Source organism: Anser cygnoides, chromosome 1 (assembly GCF_040182565.1).
Source record: "Anser cygnoides isolate HZ-2024a breed goose chromosome 1, Taihu_goose_T2T_genome, whole genome shotgun sequence".
In the NCBI taxonomy this organism is placed as follows: domain Eukaryota; kingdom Metazoa; phylum Chordata; class Aves; order Anseriformes; family Anatidae; genus Anser; species Anser cygnoides.
The window spans coordinates 96,207,129-96,219,833 of NC_089873.1; the positions used below are offsets into that span (position 1 = coordinate 96,207,129).

At 38.9% G+C, this 12,705-nt stretch overlaps 1 protein-coding gene across 2 annotated transcripts in view; it reads right to left on the reverse strand.

The window, feature by feature from the left end:
* Positions 1-12,705, reverse strand: part of F5 (coagulation factor V) — a 39,593-nt gene that overhangs the window by 5,890 nt on the left and 20,998 nt on the right. For both annotated transcript variants that reach the window (XM_013184517.3, XM_066990383.1), the window contains exons 11-20: positions 12,471-12,621; positions 11,888-12,100; positions 7,925-9,830; positions 5,831-5,996; positions 4,722-4,958; positions 4,027-4,237; positions 2,914-3,093; positions 2,287-2,403; positions 1,839-1,910; positions 688-779 (exon numbers count right to left, since the gene is read on the reverse strand). In XM_013184517.3, the coding sequence (XP_013039971.3) occupies positions 688-779; positions 1,839-1,910; positions 2,287-2,403; positions 2,914-3,093; positions 4,027-4,237; positions 4,722-4,958; positions 5,831-5,996; positions 7,925-9,830; positions 11,888-12,100; positions 12,471-12,621 (3,345 nt within the window). The remainder of the gene's footprint in view (positions 1-687; positions 780-1,838; positions 1,911-2,286; positions 2,404-2,913; positions 3,094-4,026; positions 4,238-4,721; positions 4,959-5,830; positions 5,997-7,924; positions 9,831-11,887; positions 12,101-12,470; positions 12,622-12,705) is intronic.

The window sequence follows — 12,705 nt, forward strand, 5'->3', positions numbered from 1 at the left end:
CAAACATTAGCAAGCCAAAAGTAACAGCTACTTGTTGAACTTACGCTGCAACACTAGTTCGAGTCTCTCTTCTCCCAACTGCACATTTTCATTTGATTTTTAAGAAATTAGCTATGTTCTGTAGATTTGGGTTTAAACTGGCTATCTGGTGCAAAAGTGATTGGAATAGAAGAAAGATGGAAGCGATGCAACTGATTAATGCAGTACTTGAAGCCATAATCACATAAGCTTCACTTCCCTGTGATGTGTCAAACTGGGCATAGAAGCATCCAGTAAAAACAAAAAACCTCCAAAACTATCTGAAGCAATACTAGAGAGTATTACACTTCAAATGATCCCCCAACAAACCTACATAAAAATAAATATGTACTGTTAGGTAGACAGTACAAAAAAATGGTAGTGGAAAGAATGACTTAATATGCCTACAAAATGGCTAGTCTAAATTGTAAGGGTAACTGTCCAGGATCTGAGCCTCAACAGCAGTACAGATTGGGTTACACCAGAGGAGATGGGCAATTTATGGTATCACCAATCAAACTTGCTGCATCTTCTCAGTTTTCCCCAGCAGTCTTCCCTACAAGAACAAGAGCAGCTTGACCTTCTAACAGAAGTTACAACAGAATCACAACACAGGATTGTATGGTCGTGTCCAGACTCAGTGATGGCCAAGCGTGTGTTGTTTTATACCTGGATCCAAGGGAGATCATCTTTCATTACTGTGCTCCAAGCATTGTATGTTCCAGAATTGTTTAATCGGGCCAGCTTAGGTTCCCAATAGTCTACAGAGAAAATATGAATAAAGCAAGAATTTAAGGAGATGCTTAATTTAAGTGCTTCAGTTCTTTTCAGATCTGTTGGGGGAGGGGGGAAGGGGGGGAGAATTTGGACATAGCCAGCATCTGCAAGTCAACTATTACCCTACAAAGCTTTATAGTTAGAAGAATGACTTTAAAAAATAACAGCATTTTATGTAATATACTCTACTGATTTGGGATCAGGGTCTAGAGTTGGCTAAACAAGTTTTGGCTGTAAGCAGGATCAGACGAAAACATGCTCTATATTGCCATATTCATGGCAGACTTCCCCTATGCATAAGGAAGTTTCCATGTTAAGAACTGATGTTGAATATATACGAACCAGCTTTCAAGCCTTCATAACACTGGGAGGGGATGGGACAAGAAGGGGGGGAGAATATGAAAAAATGCAGTTACATCCGCAGCAAAATCAATTCTTCAAAATAGGTAATTTATTTGTTATTTCAAGGGAAATGGTGTGTTTCTGCTTGTGTGTACAACCTGTATATCTTCTTTTGTGTCTGTCTATGTAGAATTCTATCAGTATCTCTTATCAAATGATACCAATTTTATACCAGGAGTAAACTTGGTAAATCAAAGACTGTGACTGCTCTCGATGCTAGTTTCCCAAATCTTTCATAACAGATACACTTTGCACTTTCACAGCTCATACCACATGCAAATCTCAGATTTTTTTTTTTTAACATTTGGTGTTGATTCTCAAGCAGGGAACCCAGAGGACAAAAATACGAAGCTAGATTTGTTCCACGTCATCCAGCAGGCCCATGACAGAGGAATCCCTGACTCTCAGGCTTATAATGCTGACAGAAGACCCGGAACAGTGTTGGAATACAATGATGAGGCCCACCTAGTACAGGTCATGATCTCTGCCTGCAGAATTGAAGAGCTTTTTAACCTGACAGTTGATTCATTAATGAACTGATCTTTTACGATGTATCATGAGATGTAAAAAAAATATGGAACTGCAATACTTTGCTAGGGATGTTCAGTAGCATGTCTGGACTTTTTCAACTATTAACTCACCTATATGATGTGAAGCGTTGATTTGTGAATCGAGTATAACTCCACTTGCCAGACCCATTGGAATCTTGCACTCTAGAGAGAGATCAAGGAGTTTGTTTTTAAAAAGCAGTCTATTCCAATATACATCTTGGTGGAATGTTCTAAAACAGCACTCAGAACAATTATTAATAATACTGTAACATCACCACTCTTTTCCCAAAGAAGACCAAATAAATTTCTGAATTTTATTTCAATAGATTAATCTACTGGTCACTGTGAGGGAAAAAAAAAAAAAAAGTTCATGACTAGTATGCTAAAGGCTGCATATTTTTTCTTCTAGAATAAATTTACAGTAATCACTCCACCTCCTCCTTGAAACATCTCCCAAATTTACTTTTAGCGATCCTGAAAGTGTAGACATGACTTTATAACTTGGCTCCTCCAGACAAAAAATACCTTAGTTCAGTACCTTTCTCTAGAACCAAATAGGATGCCTGCATTCCCGCTTGCTGATATTCCCCCACTTCAGTGTCTAAAAGCCACCAGCCAGGTCTCTGTGGTTTCATTTCAATTGTTTGAAAAGAGCCTTGAAAAAAATGGAAGAAAGAAACATATCAGAAGTGGTAGCATTATGATTAGGTTGATGTTAGTTAGGCTGGATGTTAAACTAAAGATCATGCTATGACCTGATCCAGAAAAATTAAATAACCTGCTAAACATAGCAGAGAAAGCAGCAACTATCACCACTGTGTCAACTGCGCTATAGATCATACTACTATTCATCTTCCATATACATCTCTGCCCATCTGACGGGAAGATATTTGCCCATACCATATATGTTTTGTCTGTAACTTTACTCATCCTTCCAGTTTTAGAGGACAACATTATCTTTGTTTCCCACCTCTTAAAATAAGTGCACATTTGCACCTTAAGGGAGGTGCAAAGTGATGAGTTTTTGACCATCACTGGCAATTGAACCGTTAGTGCCCTCAAACTTTTTCTCGCTGTGCCCAAAGCCAACTTCTATTCTTCCTTACATTGTTACAGTCTGTCATGATTATACCAATCACACCTTAGAATTTATTCTAATACTTACCTGGAAGGAGTGTATATGTACCAAGCTGATACTTTGGCTCTCCTTGTTCAACAAAGATCTGTCCATGGAAATGAACAACATGAATGTCTTTTGGCCCTCCCATATTCAGCAAATGCCATCGGACCAGTTCACCTTCATACATCGTTAAGCCTTGCAAATTGTAGGTAATTCCATTAATTGCTAAAAAAAGAACATATTGTTGATAAGGATACACTTCACAAAATAGGTCTTATAAAGTGCTAGAATACAGTTATTAAAATGAGTCAAATATTTAACGAAGTAACGTATTTGGGGAAAAAACATTACTTTTTCCAATCTAAAGTGCTATACAATATAGTCTATGTACCATCAATTCAGAAAATCCAGGGACCTCATCACAGGATTTGAGCTCAGTTTGCTTGCAACATGTGGCAGGTAGGAGAACAATGATGTATTCTGTCACAACTGACACCCTTGATTAATAACTGATTTTGGAGACCACATTTTCAAAGGCAGATTCTACTTTTCAACATGCCTTTTTCAAACATGATCACTTAAGATTTATGGCACAAAAACATCAGATTTTTAAAAGACTGTGCAGATTTCCATAGGGTTTCATTAATGACCATTATTTCAAAGAGAACAACAGATTACCTTTCAACACATAGCTACTTAACTCTACATAACTAAAATCTCTGTATCCACACAGAGGTAATATGAAAGGCTGTCCTAAAACTGTTTAAAATTCTTTCAGTAGAACTAGTTGATTTGCCAAATTATTATTGTACTTCTACAACTCAGGCAGGTTTCACTTTTCCAGAGTATTAGCTTCTTACTGAAAATAGTTTTGTTTGTTTTAAATACAGGGGGTAAATGCATGTGAAAGAAACTTTCTGTAGAAACTTTGTCTAACATGTCCTTTCTACATTTTAATAACAATTTTCCAGCCAATGATAATCTTTGCATATAAAACTATGACTATTACAGGTACAGGAGAACAACAACAACAACAAATTTACATAATTAATGTGCAGGATTTATGCATGTTCAAAGGCAGGGTGAGTTGAGAAAACCTCCCCAACACCTTTCCCTCTACCCCAATAAACGGAATACTTGACAAAAGGAAGTAAGTACCAAAGAATTTGTGGCATTGTTGAGTTCCTTGGGTCTTCTCAGTACAAGATCTTCTAGAACGTTTGTCAAAGTACCAGCTTTTCTCTTCATCAAAGACCATAAAAAGTAAGAAAAAGTCTCGGGTGGATGTTCTTTCATTGTTTGACATACTCAAGGTTCCTTTTTGACAGATCAATATTGGTCCAATCAAACCTGAGTGAGTATCTTTCTCCTAAAAGGTAGTAAACCCACATTAAATGTAAGAGTGGACTTTCCAAAAGATGTCAAAAAGCCTAACATTCTATGGAAGCCCATTGGACCCCAAAAATTCAAGGGAAGGGGCCTGCATTTCCACTGCTTTGTAACCTTACTCTCCTCCGCTCAGTCAACTAGAGTTTCCTAATTTAAATCTATCAACTGCACATATCCCCTTTTAACTGAATGTAAGAGATTAAATGTCAGATAGGAACATTAGGCCAGATAAAAAGGACAGCTATCTAAAAAGTGTTCTGCATCTTACATTTCCACAGCTGTACAGTAACATCATTTGGAGATGTTCAAAACCTGACTGCATGTGGTCCTGGACAACCCACTGTATCAGATTCTGAGCTGGGGGGTGTGTGGAATTGGACTAGATATCAGGAGGTCCCTTACAACCTAAACAATTTTGTGATCAACTGCAGCAACACTGTCAATGTCTATTTCGATTTCCTTACCAGATTTACATCAGAGTAGTAGACCCAGGACCGACAAGCTGCTCCTGACTGCAGAGGTCCTGATCGCCTGTTTGCATACCATACATATATATAGCTGCTATTCGGCTGAACTTTGTCATCTTCCTTAAACCAAGTAGTAGACTCATCATCGTAAGTGCTTCCCTCAGAGGACTTTTCATAGAAGAGTCCATGGGCATGGAGGGAATATGGTCTGGATGCCAGATTCTTAAAATGAACCTAGAAAAAAGGAAAAAAATTCTGTTGAGCAAATTCAGGCCTAAACCACAGCACCTACACAATACATTCCAATAACCTCAAACCAGGATGAAGATTACAGGCCACACTGTGACTACAGGCCACACTGTCCATGTCAAAGTTGGTAAGGATATCTTTTGAGATCTCCATGCAGAGTCACATACTACAATGCAGGTGGTTAATTACAAAGTAGGAAACACGAGTCTGACCCCCTGTCTTCTACTGAGCCCAGACTCCTAAGATTCTTGCTGTTGCCCTTCACTCCTGGGTATGCTTATTTACAGCAAGCAGAGAGTTTCTACTTATGTTTTGCTGCATGGTTGCAGTAAAGAAGGGCACAAGATAACCAAATAGTAACATTACACCTCTGTATGTGTCAGTCACACTGAAATCAGCGCTTCTCCCTTGTCCCAGAGAAGAGACATGAGGATAGGGAAATTCCATATTTACCTCCCCAAGCTAAAGTAGACTTTCTTCTTACTCATGTTTTTAACATAGTTCAATGTGTTCCTATGTATACCACTCATGGAAATAAGCAGAAGTGTACAAGATTTACTGTATGTACTCCATCCTTGTGTGCTGGAAGACTGGACAGAGAATGGCGAGGAGTATTTGACGGTTGGAAACTAGAAAACCAGAAGTGAATTTACTGTGGATAGTGGAGAAAAGGGGGATACTACCCCTTCAGTGAAACAACACATCACTGTGCTCTTCTGTCCACAATGCAATTTCTAGCTCTGAAAAATGTTTCCCCTATCATCTTTTAAAACGTGGTATTTTCAGACTCATTTATATCACTCTAAGATCACCATGAGACTCCTATCTTGTACACATACTCAAAAACAGTGACCTACTAGGATTACATCATCCACTTCAGCCTGGATAACTGGTCCCAGGATGCCAAGGTGTTCTTCATATTCGCCTTCATCCTGGAGAGTTGTAAAGGTACTATCTGTATACCTTTGAAAAATCACTTTATATGTGGTACCATCTTTACAGGCTTTGTCGTTCACCATTGTACTGAAACGAAATTCCCACCAGAAAAAAACAAAACAAAACAAACAAACAAACAACAAAAATCATACAAGTGAACTGGAAATTGCTCTGATGAAATATAAGTACTCTTACAACAGAAACATTTCAGAATGTAAAGAAGAAGCACACAAATGTCAGAGGATTCTGAAAATCATAACTTAAAATATTTAAGCAATTCTACTTTTTCAGTTCATGAGATCCTTCAAAGATTTGGTCATTTGACACTGAAAAAAACTCCAACTAGCCTCTGGAAACCCATTTGAGTTGTTTTCCTTTTTTACCATTAGCCTCAATAAGCTAAATCAGAGCTTAGCTCAGAATGTACTGCGCTACCTACACCTTACTCTCATAGATGTATCATTTCCAGAAACCTAACAGACACACATTTTACATCTAATTATATCTGTATTTTGCAAAAGCAGAGAGGGTAAGAACCAATACGCTTTTAATCACTCAGACCATTCTTTAGGTCTTAAATAGAAGCACCAGGAGGTTATTATTCTGATAAAATATAAACATTGCCTTATTACCAGTAATGCAAAAATAGAAACTTAACCTATGTCACCTCATACAACGGAAGACTGGTTTTCAGCTCCTCCGCACACTGAGACTGCATATGCCATGGGCTCTGTTAACTTCACTGAAATTATGTACATCACAGAGGCTGAGAACGAACCTCACTGGGGAGATCTGTATAGAGCTCTGAGCATAAGGATTTCTTTATTTTTCCAAGCGCACTGAGAAACTGTCTGTGGTTTCTGCTATTTTTACAAGTGCCGTTTACACAGACTAAGGTGAGTCAGGAATAAACCCAGAGGATATAGAAAAAGGGTGGAAAAAATCATTCAAATAAATTGGAAATTCAATCTGAAAAATTATATATTTCAGAGCTTATTTTTCTGTACTAGCTGTTTCCTTGCTCCTCCTTTTGCTGCTTGTGATAAAAACTGAAGTTGTGGCAAAGCAGGCTATTTTGGTCTTGTTCATTTAAAGAACAACAATATTCAGCTTTTTGATGAAAAAATGACTAGGAATTCTACACATTGTAGGGTAAGCAGTGATCTTAATTTGGATGAACTAAGTTAAATTTTTAGTACGAGTCTCTCTCAAGTCACATACTTTTTGTTGTGGCATGGGGGCGCTGTCAAAAAAAATACAAGGAAAATCCTCAATGTTAGGGTCTGTGATCCAGTCAGCTTCTGATTTCTCTAAACAGTAAGAACAACACTGCTATAATTCATGCAGCTTTGTTTTCACTTTAAATATAAAGCATTTTCCATCACTAGCATGGTTAATCATTTTGCATGTATTTTTCAGTGCCATGACCTTGTAAGGTTGGAAAGTATTATCTGATTTTACAAGAGATAACTGAGACACCAGAACCACTTCTTGCTAGTGCTAGAAACTGTGTGATTCCATGCTGCCTCTAAGCACGTCCTTCACGTATTAGATCAGTTAGCCCATTTAACACTGGAAAGGCTTTGCGCAAGGAAGTCTCTATGCCGTTTCTACTACAGAATTCAAGAATTCAAGGAGGACGTAAAACACGCTGTTCAAGTATAACAAAAGTGACTGGAAGTTTCCCTCCTGACCTACTATACAGGGTTTTTCAACTTCTGTTTTGAAGACCATTTCTAGTGAGTCTACAAAAGGGGGGGGGGGGGGGGGGGTAAAAAAAAAAAAAAAAAAGGAAAGTGTTTATAGTTACGTTGTTCTTACTTATAGTAATCTCTCTATGTGACATTCTAAGTGGGTTCCAGCCTCCCATGGAAAATTCTTAGAGTCCTGTAACTGAAACGTTGAAATCACACCGCACGTTACAGATGTTCTTTAATGTACCAGCACGTATATCGACATTCTGCTAGTACATATGAGGATGGTATGCAAAAAGAAAGTAAAGGATTTAGCCAAACCTTTTTTTAAATCCTGCATAGTTCCAGCAGACTTCCTTGGCTGCAATGTAGTATCTCCTCTCATTCCCTCTGCTACGCAGGTAATGTTCAGCAATGCTCTCTGGGTTACGTTGCTCTTTGATGTTCACTTTTGGGTCTGTCATGTACGGGTCATCAAAGGTCACATAATGGTATTCATATTCACCACCTGATGTATCCTCAGTGTAATATTCTCCTGAAAAATATTCGTAGTCTCCATTTCCATGGGGAAGACCAATCACAATGGATGGCTTAAACTGCCGTGGCGAGAGCGTGTGATTTGGCAGCCCTCCATGGCTGGCCTCACTGGGTGCCTCTGTGGTGTTAGTGCAGCACGACAGCATCGTGTGGTTGGCCTCAATCGGAAACAACGCGCGGCCAAACTCTGCAGTAGGTTTGGTGAATTTCTGGGATTTTTTACTCCTTGGGCTCAACAAGTGAACAGTTTTTGGGTATTCCTGTTTTTTCCTTCGTATCCTGATGAGGGTTCCGGATGAACTCAAAGTATCGTTCTTGTTTCCCCGCTTTCCTTTCAGAGTTGGGTGCAGGTGGCTGCCTTTGCGCTTTCCTCCCATTAGACCTGAAAACCCTTCATCCTTCTTCATATGCTTATTTAGGAATAATGTACCATTTCTGCCACCATGACGGAATTTACCACTAACAGACTTATCTAAGTTTGCCTCTAATCTCAGACTCTCCTTTGCAGACACCAAATTCCATTCCTCATTTGTCATTTTGGATGAATACTTCACGGTCCTGGGCAATGATGCTTCCAGTAAGTTCTTCACTAGTGCAGGGCTGGAATTAGGTCTTACATTGCCCAAAGTATGATCTAAAGAAAAAGTATCTGCTTGTTTGTCTTTGGATAATTCGAGTTCAGAGAGGCTGGATGCATTAGCCTCATCTCCTCCTACAAAGACATCCAATTCAAGTGTCAAATTAACTGCTGGCATAGCATTTCCCACCTTAATTTCCTCCTCTTCCAGTTCATCATCATAATCATTTGGAAGCTGTCCATCTCCCACAAGAGTTATATTGGTGGTGTTCTCTGCATGATGCATGGAATGAGGTGCACTTGTCTTGTCAGAAAATGAGACATTTTTATTTCTTACATGATTTAGAAGGGCATTCATCTTTTGCACGGAGTAAAACTTAATAGCCAGTGAGCTTCGCTTTTTCCTTTTACTATTAATGCTGTCATTTCCTTTCCCCGTGCTTTCTGTTTGATATTCTTCTGAAAAAAAAATACTGTCCTTTCCATTAGTCAAAGGCTCTTCTGCAACTTTCATTTGGGCTTCCCCATTGCTCAGCAAGTGTTCAGCTGCAGACATGTTACTGTGATCTATTGCATAACTGCTTTGGCTTCTATTCTCAAATACTAAGTCAGGCTTTCCATCACTCGTGCTAGCTAAAAATAAATCCTTTTCTGCTGTCACTGATGTGTAATTTGACTGGAATGTTTCAGCCTCAACTTGGGGAAGAGGAGTGGTATGAATTTCTAAGAACTTTGTGGATTCATTGGTGTTTATAACTTTCAGACCTGAGTCAACAGCCACCTTAGAACTTGCAGCAGCGTCTTCATACTGTTCCCAGGCCAGTGCTGTGAGGTTTTGTGTTTCTTCATTTCCTTTTGACTTCCTTGAGCTTCGGATGGAGTACATAGCAGCCAGCTCTTCCTGGTAATCATCTTCAAAATCATCTGTCTCTGCTTCTTCTCCCACACTTTCTTCAGCTGAGGTGGAAACAGCCTTTTTATCAGTCTTGGTGTATGTGAAATCCACAACTTCAAACGAAGAATCATCCTCATATTCACATCTGGCATCTCTGAATCTCAGCCTCATGCCATAACTCTTTTCTGGGGCACCCCAGGATGCTAAAAGCCAAGTGCCTGCAAACAAAATAAAAAAAATGTTTTTCTAATATGCAGTATTTATTGGAGTGGATATTGCCTGTTGTGTAAATGGTCAGGGCAAGTTGCTGGGTTTGTTTCTGCAGCAATTGTTATAGCAGAGTGCTAATCCTCAGCTGGGATTCGTATGAGCTCCACTGCAGTGAAAAATAATCATAGAATCATAGAATCATAGAATATCCTGAGTTGGAAGGGACCCTTAAGGATCATCAAGTCCAACTCTTGATACCGCACAGGTCTACCCAAAAGTTCAGACCATGTGACTAAGTGCACAGTCCAATCTCTTCTTAAATTCAGACAGGCTCGGTGCAGTGACCACTTCCCTGGGGTCAATAAATGTAAATAAACAATAGCAAATAAATAAGAGTTGGAGATCTCCAATGATTAAGGTGCACCTAGGATCTGAGTCCAAACATATCTCATGAAAAAGAAAGAAATAAATTGTATAAAGAATCCTATGTTTACAGCTAGATCTAAGATTCTGATCTTTTGAGATAAAATTTTAATTTTGAGCTGTCTTTTGTGTTACATATATTACCACACACAAGGAATTCCAAACAAAACAAACACTTTGAGAAAACATAGACAAACCTTTGACAAACACAGCATTTTAAAAGCTTTTGAATGCAAAAAGGATGGATGATCTTCAAAATAATGAAGTAACTTGAATTTCTACTATGGACATAAAATATTAAGCTGCCAATCCAAGCATCTAAATGTCTAGGTTTTGGAGGAATTATTAAAACTTTCAAGTTAGAAGATAAACTCCTCCATTTGAAACTAGGATATGCAGAGAACAAAATACAAATCTGATTCCTTAGACAGCATTAGATCAAGTTCTTTGCTTGTTGCAGCTTGTTTTTGGAACTAGCAGAAGTGACAGAAGACAGAATGATGTAGTGTATTGGGTTTATGTGGCAAGGGTTTGGTAGCAGGGGGCTTCAGGGGTAGCCTCTGTGAGAAGAATCCAGAAGCTGCCGCATGTTAGACCAGAACCAGCTCCAGACAGTTCCAAAGGGACCTGCTGCTGGCCAGAACCGAGCCAATAACCACTGTTGGTTTGTGCCTCTGTGGGAGCAGATTAAAGACAGGGAAAAAAACTGCTGCACAACAGCAGCTGGGAGAGAGGAATGAGAACCAGCCCTGCAGCCCCTGCAACCAGTTGCAGCCCTGCAACTGGTGAAATTGCAGCAATTCTGATGAAGTTATTATAATATCCCAGACTTGAACAATAAAATAAAAAAAAAAAAACCTCTTAAGATACAATGCATTTTTAACTGATAAGGTCTTAAGATTGTGAGATCACTGAAAACAAGCTTAGAGGACAAAAAGAATCAGTTATTCAAACATACAAAAGAGCTAAAAAAAAACCACTGATATTTTAAATAAAGATACCTAAACCCTGTGGGATTTTCAGGTGATCATTGGACAGTCTTCAATGAGGAATGCATTTCTCTCCTTTCATAGGTAATTCATTAGGTGTGGACTACATGGGTTGTAATACCATTTTTTCAGGATCTGGTATTAATTCTAGTTAGACATTGAGATGGATACTAATGAACTAGTTAGTGATCTGATTCAGGCTGGCAGACTCTACTGCTGCTAAATGACCACAAGCCTAGAGGTAATACATAGCCACTTTGTTCAATTACAACCAGCGTAATTTGACAATCTTGGCTCATTTTAGGTTACTTTGGATGGACAAGCTGGGAATCAAAGTTGGGAATTATGCAGTGGACTTGATATTGGACTGTTTGCATGGACAGTCTTAAAATGCCTTAGAACAACTGTTGCTAACCCTAATTCTAATTGTGAAGTGAAAGAAAAACAGCAAGAAACAAACACAAACAACCTCTATGCTATGTGCTAAGCCAACAAAACTGTATACGTAACAGTAGCACTGGGGAATGATTCAAGATTTTATGCCGCTGTGTTTATCTGAAAAGCTTTTCAATTTGGGTAAATCTTTACAGACTAGAGAATAAAACAGTATCTTAGAGGAACTGTCAAATAAACACTGCAGTTTTGCCACTTACCAACATTGTCCATTTCCACTGTGACTGATTCTCCACTCATTGGGAAAATGTTCAACACATCTTCATATTTTCCTTTATACAGGAAAGCATGCCCAGAAAGACGCACAGAGACAATGTCATCATGAGTGCCAACACTGGAGAAATGCCACTGAACCACGTTATCTTGGCAAAATCCAAGGATTTCACTGCTGTCAGACACATAGCCATTTATTGCTAAAATGAAAGCAAAACAGAAGCGGTCTCAATATTTTCATGCCTCACCAATATTAAAACTAAAGAGCAAGACTTTTAAAGTTCTGCAATGTCAGTCCACAGAACAGGACTCATATTTACACTCAAAGAGAGACTGGCACAGGGCTGAAACCCCAATAGCCCTGATGGAGATTCCAGCTCTGGAAATAGCATCTCCAAATCAGCAGAGAGCTGCATCAAAATTGAATAACTTTTGCCTTTGCTTTGGTTTGAAAGCCAGCCCAGTGCTGGCCACAGAATTCCCTAATTGCACTACATTTCTGAACAATCAATCACTGAATGCTCAGGCTCACATGAGCTTTCATAATCTTCAGCTTGATATCCCACTCACTGTGCATTATGTTCGAGTTATAGAACTTGGGGTCATCCCTTTTAACACTGGCAGGGTTGCTGCAATAGTCCTTGATGTTATCTTCTATGTACCAGCTCTTATTTTCATCAAACACAGCAAACATTGCATGCTGCTCCCCATCTGCCTTTTTCTGAAAGACAACCAACAGAGCACAATTGCATTTTATGAGCCAAGACATTCTTATTTACTATGTAAACAACGCAAGCTTCAACAG